At 40.1% G+C, this 18,879-nt stretch overlaps 1 protein-coding gene across 1 annotated transcript in view; it reads right to left on the reverse strand.

The window, feature by feature from the left end:
- Positions 1-1,758: 1,758 nt before the first annotated feature.
- The window catches only part of PDILT (protein disulfide isomerase like, testis expressed), a gene marked incomplete at both ends in the record, with an annotated part of 28,165 nt that continues 11,044 nt past the window's right edge, over positions 1,759-18,879 (reverse strand). Inside the window, 9 exons of the mRNA XM_082490469.1 lie at positions 1,759-1,830; positions 3,601-3,690; positions 7,412-7,593; positions 9,004-9,124; positions 10,439-10,636; positions 11,606-11,731; positions 12,723-12,833; positions 13,533-13,670; positions 15,927-16,060. Of these exons, the coding sequence (XP_082346595.1) occupies positions 1,759-1,830; positions 3,601-3,690; positions 7,412-7,593; positions 9,004-9,124; positions 10,439-10,636; positions 11,606-11,731; positions 12,723-12,833; positions 13,533-13,670; positions 15,927-16,060 (1,172 nt within the window). The remainder of the gene's footprint in view (positions 1,831-3,600; positions 3,691-7,411; positions 7,594-9,003; positions 9,125-10,438; positions 10,637-11,605; positions 11,732-12,722; positions 12,834-13,532; positions 13,671-15,926; positions 16,061-18,879) is intronic.

Here is an 18,879-nt window from a genome sequence, read left to right on the forward strand (position 1 = left end):
TGCAGTTCTATCAAAAATTTGTTCTGTTCTAAAAACATGAGAATTAAGCTCTACTTGTTACCTCCAAAGAAGAATTTTGCTTTAAATAATAATAGCTCAGCTGTGGCTCACAATTACAAGTGAAGGAGTGGACTGCATCTCTCAGATCTACTGTGCTGACTTTTAAGCTACAGTTTTCCTATGTAGCTTTAAGCTCCTTTTCCCCTGGTAGGTGATATTGCTGGGACAAAGGAGGGAGGTGCAGCTGGCAGAAACCTTAATGTGTGGAGCCCATTTGATCAGTGGTCTTCCTCAGTTTCAGATAGTCTGAATAAACTGCACAAGAAACTAGGTCCAAGACGTACAAAACCCAGGCAGACCATATTAGGAATGGTGATCTAGCACTGAACGTGCTTCCACAAGAATCCTCTCCCGTTAAGAGGATTTAATTGCAGTCCCAATGAACGTTAGCCCCAGCAGAGACTAAACTGTGCCCATGAAGTATCAACATAAACTGTTTTACTTTCTGTGTCTTCCTGTAAACTCGTCATCAATGAAGGACAACTGATGGCCTCATAAGGTGAGTGTGTCACATGCTGAGTGCTATTTATTTGCAAGAACTCTGAAGCAGAGGTGTTAATATTTCATCTTAAATCTCTAAGTGCGGGTATTTAATTACACATTGCAGCCTGGATAGTAAACAAGCCATCTGTCATGAACTGCATTTTTTGGCAAATAATTGTAAAACATAAGCGGTCCAATAGTTTAAAATTGGCCATCTCTTGTTGATTTGCATGACAGGTGAGAGTTAGATCTGCACTGTTCTTTCAGTGCTGTATTCTTCACTGCAGCAATGAATCCTCCTTCCATTCAAATGGTTGTTCCTTTATTTTTAAGTTTTCATTTTTCTTCCTCTGCTTACATAGGAAAGTAACTTTTTAGCATTAACAAGTTGGGAACAAAGACTATGGAAATCTGCTTTTGAAATGAAATATTAAAAAAAAATTATCTTCCTTCTTTAATTGTGTAAGAAAAGGTTTCACATTTTCAGAATTACTTCTGCTTTATCTGACCCTTGCAGGAAGAAATTACTATTGTCTAGCAGTTTTACCAGCTGCACTTTTATAACATGTGTGGGGTAGTTAGGGGACATAACATAAACTAAAATGCAAATCATATCTGTGACTTTGTGTATTAGGTATAATATTTTTCTTACTGGAATTAAATTAGATCTTGATTTTTGCGTTTTCTACCGCTTGATAAGAAAAAAATCCTAAACTGCCCCTTGGTGCCCCTTTGGGTGTAGCCCTTAGCTTCAATTACTTTTGAAGATCACTATAGAAATGCTCTTTGCAATGTTACTACTATCCATCTGGGAGCAGTTAATCTCCTTTGAAAACAATAGGTTTGTCTTGGGTAAATTGAAGAGCAACTGGTTGCAAACCTGTTGCAAATTTTGTTAGGAAAGAATAATTTTATATCTTGATCCGTTTGCCATGGCACATATACTTTTCTAAATGGGAGTTTTGTTGATAATAAAGGCATTACTTAAGCAAAATTGACAATATTTTAAGAACCCATGACAAATGATCCCAGTAAAACTAGGAGTTAAATTGGATTCAGAAGAGAGGTCACACGTAATAAGCCATTGATACCGAATTCTTTACTTTTATTTTTTGATCCAGCTCTGTGTTCACTTGAGATGATTCATTCTTCCAGCAAGTTCTTTCCAGGAAGGATCCTCCACAATCCTCAGAATTTTGCTCTTTCTTTGTACTATTAAAGTTCTTCTTTCTCTGTTATAACAGTCTCTTTTTGGCTGAGATCCTCTTTGATTCCTCCTGAAGGATCCTTTTAAAAAAGGAAATGTGAGAGGAAGGCTGCTTATTACTGACATTCACAAAGAGAATTGTTCTAGTAATTCTTTATTTCCCCCCAAAATTTTAAGATTATATGAAATGCAGATTTTCATCTTTTCAACAAAGGAACTTAAGGGCTTGTTAATGAGGTCAGAAGTAGAGCAGCTGTTGCTAAAATGTGTTTTGTTTCCAAACGCTGGTTTATGGCAAAGCTTAGATGAGGCTTTCTGTGAAGGTTTAATAAGAACTTTGAAAACTGTGTTTGGTAAGCTGACAAGCATAAGACAGTCTTTCCTAGGCAATCTCAAAAGAAACTATCTTCTTATTTATCTTGTTTGTGTGTTTGTGAATGTCCTGAGGTGAGGATGAAGTTATTCCAACAGGGGACTTCACATCAAGCGCTGTACTGCAAATGGTCCAATACTGCAGTCTTCTGGGAAAATTTGGTGGATGTCAGGTAAGGACGGAGAATGTGAACAGATAAGAATATGCCAATTACTTACCCCTTTTGCTATACAGAACATGTTTTTGAATGAAGTTTCCAAAACTGGCTTTTTTACTTATTCTTTAATGTGAAATAAAGCATGAAGAAGAGATAATATACACAGCTCTCACATTGTGTGTAAAAGACTGTGTGTAGAACTCAACAGATCTGCTTCAAACACATCACTAAAGAACATGCAACAGAGGCAGACGCCAAGTGTAGGCTTTGAGTATTGGAAAACAGACATGTGCAGTGACTGGGCAAAGCTGGTTGTCTGATCCTTCACTGCAGACTTGTGGTGTCCAGCTACTAGTTTAGTCATCTCTCTCTGTCTGTAACCACCTATCTGAGCAGCGAATTCAGGAGCAAATCAAAGCCTCTGGTGGAAATAAGTCTGAAAACTCAAACTGTTTATCCACCCGCAGGCAGTTTCCCTACTAGTTGAAAAGAGTGTTAATGACAACTATTGCTACCCTGTGGATCTACTTTGCTTCCAGGCAGAATGGGCCCATGATTCTTATATTGGGTGGACAGTGTCTCCATCTCTGTGACCTTTTTTTTCTGTTGCTTGGAGCTGTCTGTATGGAGTTTGATCATATTCACTTACAGTATGTCTTTTTGTAGTGAGGTGTCTGGAATTATTAAATAACAGGCTGATCTGGGACAGCTAATGCTTATCTCGTCTGATTTACAGTGGAGTAGAAAGGGTTGAAGAATTGAACAATAATCATAACCAGATTGCCAAGAGAGGGGACAATGTCTGCTCTCAGTTGTGTCCTTGCTTTAGGAAGAAGATAAGCCACACTAAATGTAGCAGGATGAGGTGGGCGATGGATACTTGAACTGCTCCAGGTATAACTGAAACTAACTTAGCTGGGGCTTATTTTTTCCAGCTAAAATCCTGACAAAGTTTTGCTTACACCTGTCCAGGTGTAATTTCCTTTCTGCCATGCAGTACTTACTACCACCAGAGTGCCAATGCAGTGACTCAGTGATAACATGAGCAGTGGGAGAAGAGGTTTTTGTGTGATGAAAACAAGGATGTGAGTGGGCGTGTGCCTGCCAGGCAGTGGTATATGACTGCAGCTAGCATGGTTGTGCCAAGCTAGTCAGCTTGAAACCAGCTAAGAGCTGGCAAGAACCACCCAAGCTTTGACATGAGCAGTGGCTGAAGCCCATACACGTGGCTATGGTAAAGCCCATTCAGGTATGCCTATTCAAGGTGAACGTGCCTTGAATTGCACAGCAGATCAGTCAGTGTCTGGATCAAATGCCTACCTTCTCTCCTGGTTCTGCTTTTGTCTTGCTTTGTTCTTCTAAGAATTCAGAAAATGCCTGCAAGGTATGCTCCCCAGCATAGGCCACCTCCTGAAAAGAGTTTTAAGGTTAAGTATTTAACTCTATACACAAAATGCTGGAAATAACAGCTTAATCACCTGGAGGATTTCAGTTCTTTAGACTCAACAAACTCTAGACTTTTGTGCTCAGTTAAGAAACAAGGGCAGAGGCACAGCAGGTTCCAACGTCATCTGAAACTCAAGTGTAAAGAAGAAATAGATGTATATCCCTAAGAAGAAAAGGATTTGTATAAAAACCGTAACCATTATTGTATACCGGTCTGGGATCCTGCCAACTACTGACATCAGTGTCTTTTCTGTGTTTAACAATAAACATTTGCAAGATATTTTGAAGAGCAGAGTCTTTGAAGTGTCCAGCCATGATATTCAAAGCTGTCTAAAGATTTTGATGGAAATTCAAATTCTGAAAAAGTTTTGAAATACACACAATCCAGAAGCACCAGCTGTTGCACAGCTTGAATGTTCAGTCCGAACAGGAGGAAGATGAGCAGTGACATTAATTTTCTTATACTTCACCTTAAATTAAGGGTTTACTGAGGATTTTCTTCTGAGGAAGTTTAATGGAAGAAGCACTTTCAGTTTAGAACTTTAAAATTCTCTGAGTAGGACTAGGCACCATACTGTATTTTAAAGATTCCCCCTGCTTCTCTCCCCCCACCCCCCCGAAATGGCTCTCTGGAGGTATAAAATGATCTTGCACAAGTCTTTTAACAAAAATTTGTAGAAGCTCTTGTGCGTGACATTGGGAATTGGTTGCTATTACTTGAGTATATTTAGAAATAGACAGATGGCTATTCTCACTTGGGTTAAGCTGACTTACTCCCACTGAGACCAATAATGCTGTGTTTGAGTTCAAAGGACTGTAAACAAAACACCTCCATTCTCTGGTGAATTCACTAAAAGTATACACAGGTTTGATATTTCCGTTCAGTAAGTTATTGTAATAAAAAGTGTGTCAACCTTGAATTTTTTTCTTTAATGTTTGCAAGCAGTTTCTTAAGAAAGATTATTTGATTCCTCCAGAAGCGATTAATATTCTCAGATTAGTCTTGATATTTATTGCCTCTGATGATGGCTGGAACAGCAATTTTTCAGAGCCTGAAGATCTGTAAAGTCAGAGAAGCAGCTGATCCCTGCACTGGTTACTGAGGATATGTGTCAACGCTTCTCATTAGAGTAGTCAGTGCATGAGAGTATGTAAATGTTATTTTTCTCACTTAATCCATAGAAACAAATAGAATCATCTTAAAATCCGTCTGAAAGACAGCATGTTTTTCTCTTAAATTTGGAGTGGATGACACAGCAGATGAGTTGCTCAGCAGCTTCACAGATGGAGCTCAGATGATACCTGGTCACTCCCCTCTTCCATGTAATTCATCAGATTCTCTCTTGTTCCTTCAGCTCTGACTATAACTGTACCCCAGCACAGAAACACTCAGTTGGTGCTTTGGTAAACTGGACACACACTTAAATGCCCAGCTATAGATCTAGGTCTCTTAGCTTATCCAGCTCCAGTTAACCTGAAGTGGCTCCTGATTTAAAAACGTCATGCCTCTAGTTTTGCATCCACTGAAAGTAAGAGGGTGATTTGTCATTAACTTCAGGAAAAGCTGAAACTGTTCTTAAAGACTAAAGAGTGACAGTCCACTGGGAAGTAGACAGTTTATAGCCTGGAGACCTAGCAGATACTTCTGTTTGGAGGAGGGTAGTATCTAATATGATCTCATCAGATGAGAGTGCTTAGGACTGCATAGTAATGTGTTCTTCCCATGGCTTTGACTTTATAGAGGTGTAAGGATGTCTGTGGTGGCCAGAGAACACGATAACCCAGTTCTAGAAAACAACTTTGGGTTGTGTTAGCCACATTTCCCTTCATTTATCAGGAGCGGGTTCAGACTTCTTTATGTGCATTTTGATGTGCTTTCTAGAGTCTTCTTTATGATAGTTATTTCATCTTTAGAGTTCCTACTGCTTGTGCGATAGGGTTCAATTCATCCTTAGTCCTAAAACAATGTGAAGGATCGGTAGAGGTAATTGGAAAGCTCATGTGTTAGTGTTTTTAACACCAGCAAAATACTAAAAGCTAGAAAATATGTCTGTGTGAAATCAAGGTTGCATCAGGTGTTGTTGTTGGACTGTATACATTTCCTGTTCCTCTTTTTCTTCATTCTGAACATACCAGTTTCTCTTCAGCTCCAAGCCCCTTCTATTGCTCTTTTCACGGTCAGAATAAGAGAGTAGGGTTCATAATTTTGGAGCAGTGCTTATACAGTGAAAAGCACAGTAGATACTCTGAGCCTTGGCGCGTTGTGAGATTACATTTGTATCCTGTGCTCTGACTTTGGTTAACTTCTAGAAAAGGACATGTATATGTGGGAGAATTCCCAGTATAACTGCAGGTTGGGTAGGAAATGACTGAGAGCTGTTGCAGTGACTATATTAACAGTTTGAGTGTGTCTTGAATTGTTTATGATTGTTTGTAGTAAGTAAAGATGTCTGTGGCCTGTTGTCTGTATAGTGCCGTAAGAAAGAAGGCCAGAAAACTTGGGTCTGCGTGACTACAGACATCTACAGGGCACTTGCTCTGGTAGTCAAGTACAAGTTAAAGTCTCTGAAGTTGAGAGAAACATGGTGCACAAGGAAAAACTTGAGATTTCAAATACTCTTTAATTTCAGGGTATTAATAAGTATGAAACAATCCCTAAATAGTTAATGAAAGTTGTTACTGATATTTTTTGACAAACTGACATTTATTATGAGCATTTAATGGGTTTCTGCTTTTCCGCATAAAGACTAAACACGGTACGAGTGTGCAGGACTGCAGTTCAATTCATTAGAAGCTGTGCATGCACATCCAAGAGGAAAATCTCTCCCTTAAAGATTAAATGAGGACATGGGCAAATGTCTTAGAATTTAATTTAAGTTTAGAACTAAGAATAAAAATGAAAAGCTTAGTAATGTCTTAATTATAACGTCTTAGAATTTTTTTTCTTTGGAGATATTTTCTTTTTAATTAGATCATCTACGTAGATTGAGGAATGTAACTATTTAATATTGTTCTTTGCTTCCCCTTTCAGCAGCATTTTCTGATTATTGTTTAACATAGCTGATGCATTAGGTAGCATATTGTAGAGATCATTTGTCTTGACAACAAATATTTATTCCCAGGTGAGGCTGTGATGCTGCAAGGAAGTGAAATTACTGGCATAAGTGTATAGAAGAAAGTTTGGGGATTTGGGTTTTGTGAAAACGTAGAGGATATAACAAGAGTAGTACTAGCATTTTAGAGGCTATAGTCATACCTGCTTCAGAAACAACTGGCAGAGGGTAGTTCTGTGACAGTACATCGCTTCACTTTGAAGTGAAAAAGGCACTGCAATGATTAGGGGTATCTGTAGGAGGACTGTTGCTAGAACCCAACAGGCAGATTGGAGGTTGTTAAACAGCAGAATGTAAGGCTGTAATGACTTGTAGGTCCAAGTCAGTAAATGATACATGGGCTCTTGCCACAGCCTCACACATAAGAGAAGATGATAGAAGGCTTTCTCCTCTAATATATGTTCTTGATGGCAATGAATCTGATGTTGAGTAGATAAAGACCAAAGCCTTCATGCTTAAAGGACTCCTTTCTCACTGTGACATCCGCACATGCAAACACACACTCACCCAAACACCCCCCCCCCCCCCCCCCCCTTGGTGTGTCTCCACATTCTTCCCTGACAGCTTCTCACCTGGTAATCTGGTCCAGCAGGAAAGAGTCTGAAAAACGGATAGCGATCTAATGCAACAGACAGGATGTCATTTGCTGTGACATCTATCTTCGCAATGATTATGTCTTTGTGATTTTCATATTGCTCTCCTAGCTTATCCCAGATTGGCAGGAGTTTTCTGCAGTCATAGGACCAAGGGGCATCTGCAAATTTAAAAATAAAAGTAGAATACAGTCTGGCAGAAGAGCATGTGCTGGTGCAATCACTGGGACCCATTTAGCCCTTAAAGTAAACAGGGTTTTGGATTTCACTTGTGGTCAGTCTCTACTTGAAACCATACACCCTTCATGAATTTCATGAGTTTTTATTTAGTGATGACTAGCTATTCCCTAATGCATTTCTGATAGCAGTGCTGCTTTAGCTGTCTTTAGCCTTTTGTGACTATAACAAATACACGCTTGTCATAAGACTTTGCTGGAGAGGTGTGCCAGGTAACCAGCGCGACCCAAGTCAGTCTTGCATCTTTCCCATGGTGAAATACTTGCCAGAAGCACAAAATGCTTTCTGTGTACTAAAATTAACTGTGTTCATAAACTATGCTATATTTACACTAAAAGGATAAGTTTGAGGTATGGTGGTGTTTTGACTCTGAGCACTGCACTCAAGCAGGTTAGCAGAAGGGCAAACGGCTGAAAACCCAGTTCTCGGCAGTTACACTACACCACCAGTATCCCATTAAAAAGCATACAGCATGGTTGCAATCCTTCAGTCATAAGAACAATGCTCACACTCAGTTTAGATGGAATTACAATTTCTGGGACACTTTCCTGAATACACTATATCCCATTTACCAGCCTTTAATTTCCACAGCACTTGGTTCACCTCCTGCTTAGATCAGTTTGTTCATGACACTGAAATGTAAAAATGACTTGCACGAATGAAATGGCTGCAGCCAACAAGGAGGATTGCAGGAATATGCTACCTTTAAGAATTTCTGGAATTCAGGGCAGTACAGCTAGTTATCTGTGTTAATGCTGCATGTTTGCTCTACTGAAGTAACTAAGGCACAAACTAATCCCTGCTGGCTGGTACAGGGATAGGGCAGTGGTTTCTTCCTGGGTAGAGTCAAGCAGGAAAGCCACTTCCCTTGCAGACAGAGGAGGGAAAAAGGAGTTACGATTTGCTAAGCCACAGCTTCTCTCTGGGATTTAATCTGAGAGCATTATAACCAGACAACCTCACTTAACTCTCCCTCTGTCCTTGGAAGACAGCCTGACTCATACTGTACAGCATGCTGTAATGTTCCACTGTACAACATGACGTTCTAGTGTCATTTTGTCTTTCAACACAGATCTGATATGGCCTTGACAAATGTTTACTTAAGGGATCCAGTGTTATTCAGTGCAACCCTAAGTCAGCAAAGGTATCACAGTGTTTCCTTAGATTTGACACAAATTTTTCTTCAATGCTTTCATCAGATAACAAAAATTCATTTAGTTTGGCTTCTGTAAAGTGCACGTATTAGGTTGGTATATAAGCATGAGCTTTTGTTTTTCACTTCTGATTGATCATGTTAAAGCAACTTAGAATCTGAATACAACAATAACACTTACAAAACATAACAAACACAGTCATGGTCTTATTGAAGACAACCCGGTTGAAATTCTTCCCAACAAGCACTTTGACAGGCCTCTTGTCCCAGTCCTCTGGAATTTCTTCACTAGAAAGATGTAGCTAAGCAGAAACAGAAACACTGCTGTGAAAGTGCAGGGAGCATTGAGAAACTGTACTCCAGCTCTGAGACTGATGGGATGTTTCTCTACCTAATGTGCACTATTACTCTGTTATTTTTTGTATCTCTACATTTTAGCCAGTCTGCACCTTCTCTCCCTTCAGCGAGGAGCTGGGGTCTTGCATGCCTGCATAGTTGGTAGTCAGAATTACTTGTCCCTCACTTCAATACAGACTCAATAGTAGATGGTCTGAAAATTACACTTTGGAACACATTTGTATGCAGTTGTCCTGAATTCTTGTTGCCCAATCTTCGGAAGCTAGACTACTGAAAAACTTACCTACTGTGGGCTCTCAAAAGTGATGTAAAACACACAAAGTGTGCATTGCTGCTTAAATCTTTGCCTTCACCACCAATCATAGTCCCCACACGACTCCTACAATTTACAGTATATTAACTGCCAATTTATTTTCTTGTACGCCACAGTGTAGTAGTAGAAAGGCACACATTCCCCATGGAAGCTGTTCCCTGGTGGGGAGTGTGCCACTCAAGCAGATCTTGGTGGAGAAGAGGAGACATCCCCACCTCTTCTGTCCTTCTGCCTCGTTCCAACATTGAAATCGGGATCTGCTCAAATCTTCTTAGTTCTGCCTGCTGTCAGACTGACTATTTAATCTTTTCTCCTCGTGATGGAAACAAAAGTAAATCCCCCTGAATAAGTAAATCAGCACTGCACAAGCAAAACATTTTAATCTATTTTTCATGAGTGTTGAGAATGATGCCTCATTATGACAACAAATATTGTATTTACCATTGGGAATGATCCCCCCTGTAAAAAATTCACTGTGCTAAACTCGTTTACAACAAATACCAAATCTTACTCCACTCTGAAACTGTCAATTTTGTATTTACTGGACTTCTCTGTAACCTCAAAATCCATTGCAATTATTGTTTGCATCGCTCCCAACTAAGGGAGTGAAAAGTCTCCATTAATATTTCCAATATTGGAAAATTTGAGACCTAGGAAGTTTTTAAACCACTAAAATACATCAGCTGAAATCAACTACAATACTGGTCTGTAAGTGATTTATCCAGTTTTATGTAGGAAGACTAGAAAACTTCGTAGTCTACCTCAGTTGTTACATACAGAGGAATTCTCTGTCAACGACTGTAGATGAATGAATTGGAGTGAGAGTCAATTAATAAACTGATGATCTGAAACAGCACACTGTTCTAATTTAAAAAGGTATGTTCTGCAAATTTGTTAGTGTTTTAGCTGGTGTCGTAGAGGTGCATCTCATTAGTAATGGACATACCTTTGCTTTTCCGTTTAGGTAGCTCTGGCAAAATTCTTTTAGGTTCTCCACAGTCACCTCATCTGCAGGCATTTTGTACTTTGCGTCGCTTGTCAGATTTAGGATTCTCACAGCGGGAACGTCAACCTCCCTGATGCGAAAGTACTCAAAAACTCGTCCATTCCTTGTTTCATTAGTATCCACCAAGACAAACATTATCTGATAATAAAGAGAGAGATAGGCATCTGGTTTCCAGCTTTGGTTTAACTGTTTCAGAGGAAAGGACCATGGAACTTGGCAGTGGGTTAGGATGTAAACTTAAATGCAAAGGATTGTGTAGAACCATTTTTTGGTCTCAGTCCAACAACCAGCAGCTCTGTGGACCTTATCATACCTTGATCCTAGTTAATAACAAATGCTAAAGCAGCCAGAAGGAATGGAGCTTTTCCCTCTGTCCTTTTACGGTGGTTTGCTTTCGTCTAGTTCACTAACACTTCTAAATTACCTCTCAAAACTCTTAATGCTCTTCCTAATAAATCTTACGTGGGCAAAAGAGCTGAAACACCTGTAATCCGTATGTCTTTACCAATACTCATGTGTGATAATTTATTAGATGGTGACTCACCATTCTTCAGTGTCTCACGTATTTGGAGCAGGAGTAGCACCACAGTGATTGACAATGGGAAACTGAAATATTTCTGTGTATGACTACCTATACCTGTTTATATACATGCAAACGTGTGCTGCAAGCAAGGCTATGCAGATGTGTTGCAATATTTCCCAGGTTTTGTAGCTGGTTCCAGCTCTTGGTTCAGATCTGCGATCCTCATGGCATTTCCTGGTGGTGGCTGAAATTGCCAGAACCTTGCTAAAACTATCTTTGGTTGGAAGTTGCTCCTAGAAAGTTGTATTTGTAAAATCAGAAACGGGTTTATTGGGAACAGGTGGAATTAGTGTTGGTTTGTGTGATCTTTGCGTTTTAAAAAATCATTTTCAAGTGAAGTTTATTTTTCAGCTTGTATCCTTAAAAAAAAAACCAAGCAAAAGTTACTGAAACTGTTTTTAAATGGTTTGGTAGACTTAGAAGATGGACTGACAACTGTGTACTTTTACTAGTACCATTGGTGAGTGGTTTTCCATTGATCTTTTGGCATTCGTATTTGCAAAGCAGGATTCAGCATTACAAACCTTTCCTCTAAATTCCGCAGCAGCAGACTTGTAGTTTTCATAAATTGCATTGAATGTCTCTGAGTTCGTTGGGGTGAACAGCAGGATGTGATTTTCAACAGGGACATCAAAAATCTTCACAGATGTCTGGGAAACAAAAGATTCAACATCTGTTCCACTCTTTGTAAGTAGAACAGTGAATCAGAGGCTCAGAGTATCAGTATCATTCAGTTCTGCTATTGCAAATTTTACTTTTAAGACTCAGTTCCCAAACATTTCCATAACCATTGGATTTTTTTCATTGTTTTAAAGACGATAGTGAGAAAAATCAGCAGCTGCTGTTTTCTCTGTTCCAGGAAGAACCTCATCATTATTCATAGATTTTTACAGTCAGAAGGGACTGTTATGGTCATCATCTGACCTCTTTTATAACATACACTGAAGAATTAAAGCTAAAGATGTGCTGAAAGTAAAAAGCAGTGTTACCCAAAGAGGCCCAGCTACAGCAGCTGCAGGAGCTAGACCTGGTGGGGGTATTTCCTTCACTTCTGAGCGGCATCAGCAGCTTATGTCTCTTTCCCTGCATACAGCTGCCCTTTTTCTCATGCCTCACCCCATTATTAGAGGCAATGGGGTGTCCCCCAGGCAAGCAGGTATTTCCATGTCTTTCTGTTCCTGTCTGCACTACCAGCAGTTGTTGCTGGTTTCTTTCTTACTTGTCTTGGCCGAGAGGACCTGGTTGTTGCATGGGAGTGAAAGGGTTGGAGCCAGGATAGGGACGGACCTTCCAACCTCCCACCCCACCTCTTTTGCTGCAGAAGCAGCCCAGGGCTTTGTCTTGGCTCCATGGAACGGAGGTGTTTGTATATTCAGGCAAGTTCACTGTTTGGCCAGCTGTTCCCCATCTCCTCTAAGAAACAACATCTTACCAGGGGGAAACATCCTTTGGCCTGGATTAGACCAAGAGCTGCCTGTTGGGTTCTGCTGGTGTTTCTAGATGTGTTTAGGGATAGCCTAGTCAAACAAGTAAACAAAATTCTGAAACACTAAGGAGAAGAATAGGTCCTTAGGTCCCTTTCTGCATGGATTCCTGTCTTTCCCCTGTGGCTTTTGTTAATGCAGTGAAATGTGCACATACCTCAAGATTATATTCAGTGACCAAATCCAAGGTAAAGGTTTTGATCAGCCTCGTTAGATCCAGTTTGTTCTGTCTGCCAGCTTCAAGCACTTCATTATGCACAGGTTTTCCCTTGGACAAATAGTGAAGTTTGTGAGTTTGTTGGCCTTATCAAGCATAGGAGCAAAGATATTGTCTTTATTCTAATGTGTTGTTCTCAGCTTTGCTATTTTATGATCCTCAGTAACTGAAATTCCATAACTTGTAAAATAAATGTCAAAGCTAGATTACAGAACAAGATTATAACTAAAATCCAAGGTACAGTTGACAGTTTTAATTTGCTCTGTAATCTTAACATACTGAAAGATCTTTTCTATATCCATGCATACTATCTGTGACACGCGCTCACTTAGGATGTCCTTGGTCTGACTACTTTATAGCTTAAACGTTGTTGCTACTTCTGTGTAGTTTTGTTCCTGTTGTTGGCCACTTCTGTTGTGGATTGGAAGAAAAGAACATTCATGGCCAAAAGCAACACAAAGAAAGATACGTGAACATCTGCGAAACTCACTGAACCTGGCAGCACGTGTTGGTTAGAACACGGGTTGGAAAATAAAGCCATTTTATCCAGATCCTTAACTATAAATTACAAGCCTGAATGTAGGCAGCTGGATTGGAAAGATCAGTGGTCCAAAGGTTGCTGTTTGCCTCCTGCTTGTCTGTAAATGCAGTATTTTTTGTATTAAGCTGTTTGAATTTCAACTAGGAAATTATTTAACCTGAAAAACTCCCAAACTGCCTGTACCTTGCCTGCTAGGCTTGCACTCCTACCTTCTTAAACACAACAAGAGTGTTCTTTTGGATGCCGTATTTCACACAGACGTCCTTGCTGGCTGTCATCCCGAAAGGCATCTCTGGCACATCTCTTGCTGTCTCACAGAAAACTTCCACACTGTCATTGTGAAGTTCCTAGTCCCAGAAAGAGTATTTATCAAGACTGTGTCTTGCGTCCCGCTAGGATGTGTAGGAGTGAGAGCTACAGGTGAGGCACACCCCTAAAGGCTTGTGAGGTAGAGGAGAGAACATGATTGTAAAGTGGGTATAGCTTGCCACGATTACCTGCAAGGGGAGATCTTCACAACAGGGGAGATCCTAGGCGTGCTGTGACACCACTAATGCGTTCACCTTTCCAGCTAGTGTTGGCTGGGCTGGGTCAATACGAATGGTGTATGGCCCCCTATGTCCTTTCTGTGCTACTTTTATCTGCCCTGCACTCCCCTGGCATTTCCGCACTCTGCAAAGACTTCAGCCAACAGCTGCTCTCCTACCACAGCTCGTCTGCACAGTTGGCAGGATGTGATGGATTAGAGAGGAGGGCGCTATGCTTGCAAGAGGACCTGACTGATGTGTTCAGTGCTTTGACTGAGTGCTCTTCAAGGCAGGGACCTTGACTCCTACATCTGTCAAATAGTCACTGTGCTGTCCACCCTCAAACTAATAGTAAACAAGCATGATGAAAGGCAACAGCGCTTCCGGATTTGATTTAATCAGACAATTATTTCATGCTAGATGAATAGTAATTTATATGCTGAGACCTCCCAACACATCCTGGCACTCATATTTGTGAGCAATCTGTGACTAATAGAAGACCAAATACAGCTCTTTATTTACTTGGACACTGTTTTGTTGGCTTCCACCCATTAAATTTCTGACATGCCCTCCTCATGCTCATCTGTTGTCATTTCAGCCCCCAAGTGAAATCACGAAGTCCAGTCAAACACATTTGCAGATGATGTCTGCTATCAGCATGGTTCAGGGAACTCTCCAGCATCACAGTGATAGCAAGGGCTTCTCAATTTGGCCCAGCACTGGAAAACTGCCTTCCTTCATAAACGACTGCAAGCAGATTGTTGCAAAGCAAAATTCTGGGTACTCTGGGCATTTTCAGTTTGTCCTATTATGCTGTATGTGTTCACCAGTTCTGTTACTATGGGGCATTTTGGTAATGAATCCTGTTTTCCATATCCATAAAACTTGGACTATCCACTGTAGCCAGCACATTTGGAACCTTATCAGTTCAGGTATGAGTCCAGACACTGCTTTTAACTGGGCAGAGAAATACCAGAATAGAACTCTCTTTAGTTAGAGAAAATCCTTGGTTGAATGTTTCAGGTATTAAAGATTTCCAGGACACATTGAAAAAGCAGGAAAAAAATATTTCTATTTTACTGACTTCTGTCTGTGAGCCTTGACAGCTGAAATTTATTTTGCACTATTTGACTATTGTTTGGTATCATTCAGCCCCAAATCCTAAGAACCTTATTCAGCTCTGGAAACTAGTAGGAATTTGCTTGTGAAAGGACTACATGAGTTTATTATATACAGTGTAATATTTTGACTTCCTATCCATGCAGATTTCTTAGCTGGCAGGAGCTAAAATCCACAGTTAGCATGATATTCATGGAACTGTGTTCTGCCCCCCTTAGTTTCACTGAAGGTGTTTAAATCATCAAATGGAAAGATGAAGGAAAGGCACTCCAGTATATTAGACAATACTTATTGCTTTTTTATAGACCTTAGCAGGAAGGGAACATTCCTTCATCAGAACACCCTGCAACTACTCATGTCTATGATTTTACACCATGTTTAAATAGAAAGGCAGTGATCAGGTAACCCTAGATTTTTAGATCGGTTACAGCTCTGGGCAGGGTTTACAACTTTTTGCATTTGGAGACTCCAGTAGCAGTATAACCCACACCAGCAATAGGTTAAGTCTCTCCAAAGAAAAGGATGGAGTTAAGTAAGGATAGGTAGATAAATAGTTCTGCCCTCTTCCCACCAGCCACCAAATTTGGGATGGTTTGGCAGAAGCCCTTTCTCTTCTGAGGATATTGGAAAGTCTGCTGTGACCAGGGCTGTGCAAATACTTCTGTAGCATCATGCTCTCAGAAGCTGCACTCAAAGTGGTAGGTCTCTGGGCCTGGGGACCTATTCAGGAAAAGTGCTGTGGTGTGAGATGTTCTTATCTCTGCCTGGGCTGCTTATCTAGAAGTGTGAAAATGTAGATAGAAACAAAGAAAAAAAAAAACGCAGAGAAAACTGAGGACCTGAGTTTTTCAGGTGAGTTCTACCTCTTTTGGATGTGTGGGATTTGGTGGTGATGGCAAGCAGTATATCCCAAAGTTGGAACAGAAACCAGCCTTTTGAGTTCTCCACTGAATTTACCTTAAAAAAGCCAATCACTACCAAATCATCAGCATGTATGATGGCTTCAGCCTGATCAGTAGAGTTGATTAAAACAGTGCTAGGTCCTGTTCTTCTTCTCACCCATGTAATAAAGGCTGAGGCCTGTCTGACTCCTGTGGAAGAAAAAGAGAGCTAAAATGACCATCAAAATGAATGACAGAAATTTCTGTGCAATCAAGGTAGAGGCAGTGGAGATGCAGAAGGATGCTGAATACAAATGGACTTGGGCTCCTTAGGACTGAGGTCAAAGCTGATTCAAAGTGGGCTTGGGGCACCCGAATTCAACCTCAGGTTCTAGTCACCATTTAAAATGTTGCTGACTTTAGAAGATCAACAATGGGTCAGTATTGTGTTTTCTGGGACCTCTGCAAATCTGCTTAATCACAGGTGGAGAACAGAGATGAGGAAACTCAGACAAATAGAAAACCTGTTCTGCAAGGTTTCGTGTGTTCCAAAATCACGGTAAGCTATAAAGAGCTATCGACCTGAGGTTTAATCCAAAATGACTTCAAACCAATTGCAGATTTTATTGAACTGTCTGTTCAATTAAATTAGGTGTCAAAATTGTTCCTCTGGTGCTGCAGAAGGGATCTGATAGGCACAGAGATGTGTTAAAATTCCTCTTTGGTGCTGCATCTTCACTTTTTAGTTTAGACATAAGAAACAAAGCTGAAGTGTCACAGTTATCTTTTAATTCTGGATCATTCCATCTTTTGGGTTCCAAATTACTGCTACCACTTTTATTAAGATTATAGTCAGTCTGTTTATTTGGTAAATTCTCTTCAAGCTTTCAACAGTTATAGGAATCTTGAGTGTCTTTAAAAAATACATTTTCTAGCTATCGTGTTTGCAGAGGAATTGGAGCCACAAATTGAGGCTCAGGAGGTAAAAATGTCATCCATAAAATAGCCCTTTCATCTTTGTGAGTATGACATCCTTGTTGGACCAGAGCAAGAGTCCAGCAAAGGGTTAATGAAAATTGTGTATGAAAAAGTGTATGCTGTGAAGTGCTAGAGTCAAGATGTACAGTACAAGTGGATTATCAAAGATGCAAGTCCTGGGGCTGTGCATTTTAACAATATGACAAGATCAAAATTGAGTCAGACCATTTTACTGCCATCAAGTCATTTTGCAGCAGGCTGCACTGCAACTAGTTTAAAATACTGTTTTTTTAAGGTGAAGCAGGCAGGCATCTGCTCTGGAGTGTATAGGCGGCAGAGCAAAGCACAGAGCAGTATCTAGTGGCCACACACTGCTTGACTTCTGCTTCCTAAATGCAAAAATGAGCTCTTGCAGATTATGTCAGCGATATAACCCCTCAGCGTATTTTTCACGTGGTTAATCTTTCTATTGGGTTGCTTTAAACAGCCTGTGTAGCTTGTTTCTACTGCCCAGATTCTGGCCTTGGAGTTATAAATGATGGTTTTACAAAGCCTAGGATTTGGCTTTCATGCTATGTCCATTGGCAGGACAGCCATTCAAAAATTCCCTCTTCCATAAAGTATTTGAGTTAATTTCTTGATTTAAGTGAGGCCTGCAGTTTCTTTTGTGGTATGAAGTATGCCATGTTCTGTATGAAAAGTCATTTGGCGGTCACTGCGCATTTTCAGTTGCCAGTTCTCAATGGTTTGTCATACGCGATACATGAGGTTTTTACTAGTTGTTGTACATAAGCATTTACCAGTCAACAAAATGTAATTTAAGTCATTATTGGTGGTACATGTGCTTGGTGGAACAGTTGATGCTGGCTTGTACAGATCACAGAGCAGAAGCCAGTGTCATAACTTCTTGTGTCTTGCTAGTGTGTCTTAAATAGCAGCTCGCTGCTGGAGGGTAACTATGTGGATGTTGTGTTACGATACTCTGTTCGCTGGTTCTCACAAGTATACCTATCAAATAGGTTTGCCAGTTTAAAAGAGGTTTTCTTGTCAATGCTATAGATTTAATTAAAAACTGAAGGTAGGTGCTTTCGCTGTCATGTATCAGCACTCGTAATAAAACTTCAGTATGGCAAATCACGCTTTCAGTGGTATTTGTGCAGAAGCTGCTGTTTGCACAAGTCTAAATGATGGGAACTCGTAGGAAATTCAATAGTGAGGAAGAGCAAGTTACTAAAAATACTGAAGATCAGCTTTCAGCAGCAGCAGCCACAGGGGGCTCAGCAGTTAAACTTGGAGCACTCAGTGGTGTACAGGCTCAGGAGGCAAACTTTAGGTTGCTGGTTTTGGTTGCATTAAACTTGTGACTCAACTGTATCTGCTTAGAGTACACTAACAGACCTTTGGCCAAGTCATGCAATTTTTGTCAACTCTGTAAGAGTTCATCATTTTAGGAAAAAAATATTTAAATATATTTCTTGTTAATACGTTCAGTAAAAGAAAAACTCGAAAAAGGCCTGGATTGCACAAATCAGTCCTATTCCAATATTGTTGTCTTTCCTTAATAACTTTTTATCAAAGATTTCAAATTATTCCATGTTTTTTCTGAGCCACATATGAGCTCCCTCTGATGGCTAAATTGCAAAATTCTTTTCTTTGGTTTAGGAATTATATCGGTATACTTAGCGTGAACTGAGGGATTTGCAATGCATTGTTAAGTGCACAGAGTATTGCCCCAGCCTGTAGGCATGCTACCCATGGGAACTGCAGTGAACTAGAAGTGTAAACAGAGCAGGTTCGGGACCAAATTCTTGTCTGGCTTAACGAATTTATTTATGGTTTTTGTAGTAAATGGGAGTAAGTCATCCTGTTGGGGTGGTTCTCTGTACTCGGTGGAATTATGCCAGCAATGAATTTGGCTGTGTGAACTAAACGTACAGTCCAGTTATACACTTGGAAGATGAATTCAAATCCAAGTTCTTGTATTGGTACAGAGGTAATTGTATGTTTAAAACTATGGGCAAAACCAGTTTGCTACCTTGCATGTTCTTTAT

This window comes from Vanellus vanellus (genome assembly GCF_965231255.1).
Source record: "Vanellus vanellus genome assembly, chromosome: 14".
Lineage (NCBI taxonomy): Eukaryota > Metazoa > Chordata > Aves > Charadriiformes > Charadriidae > Vanellus > Vanellus vanellus.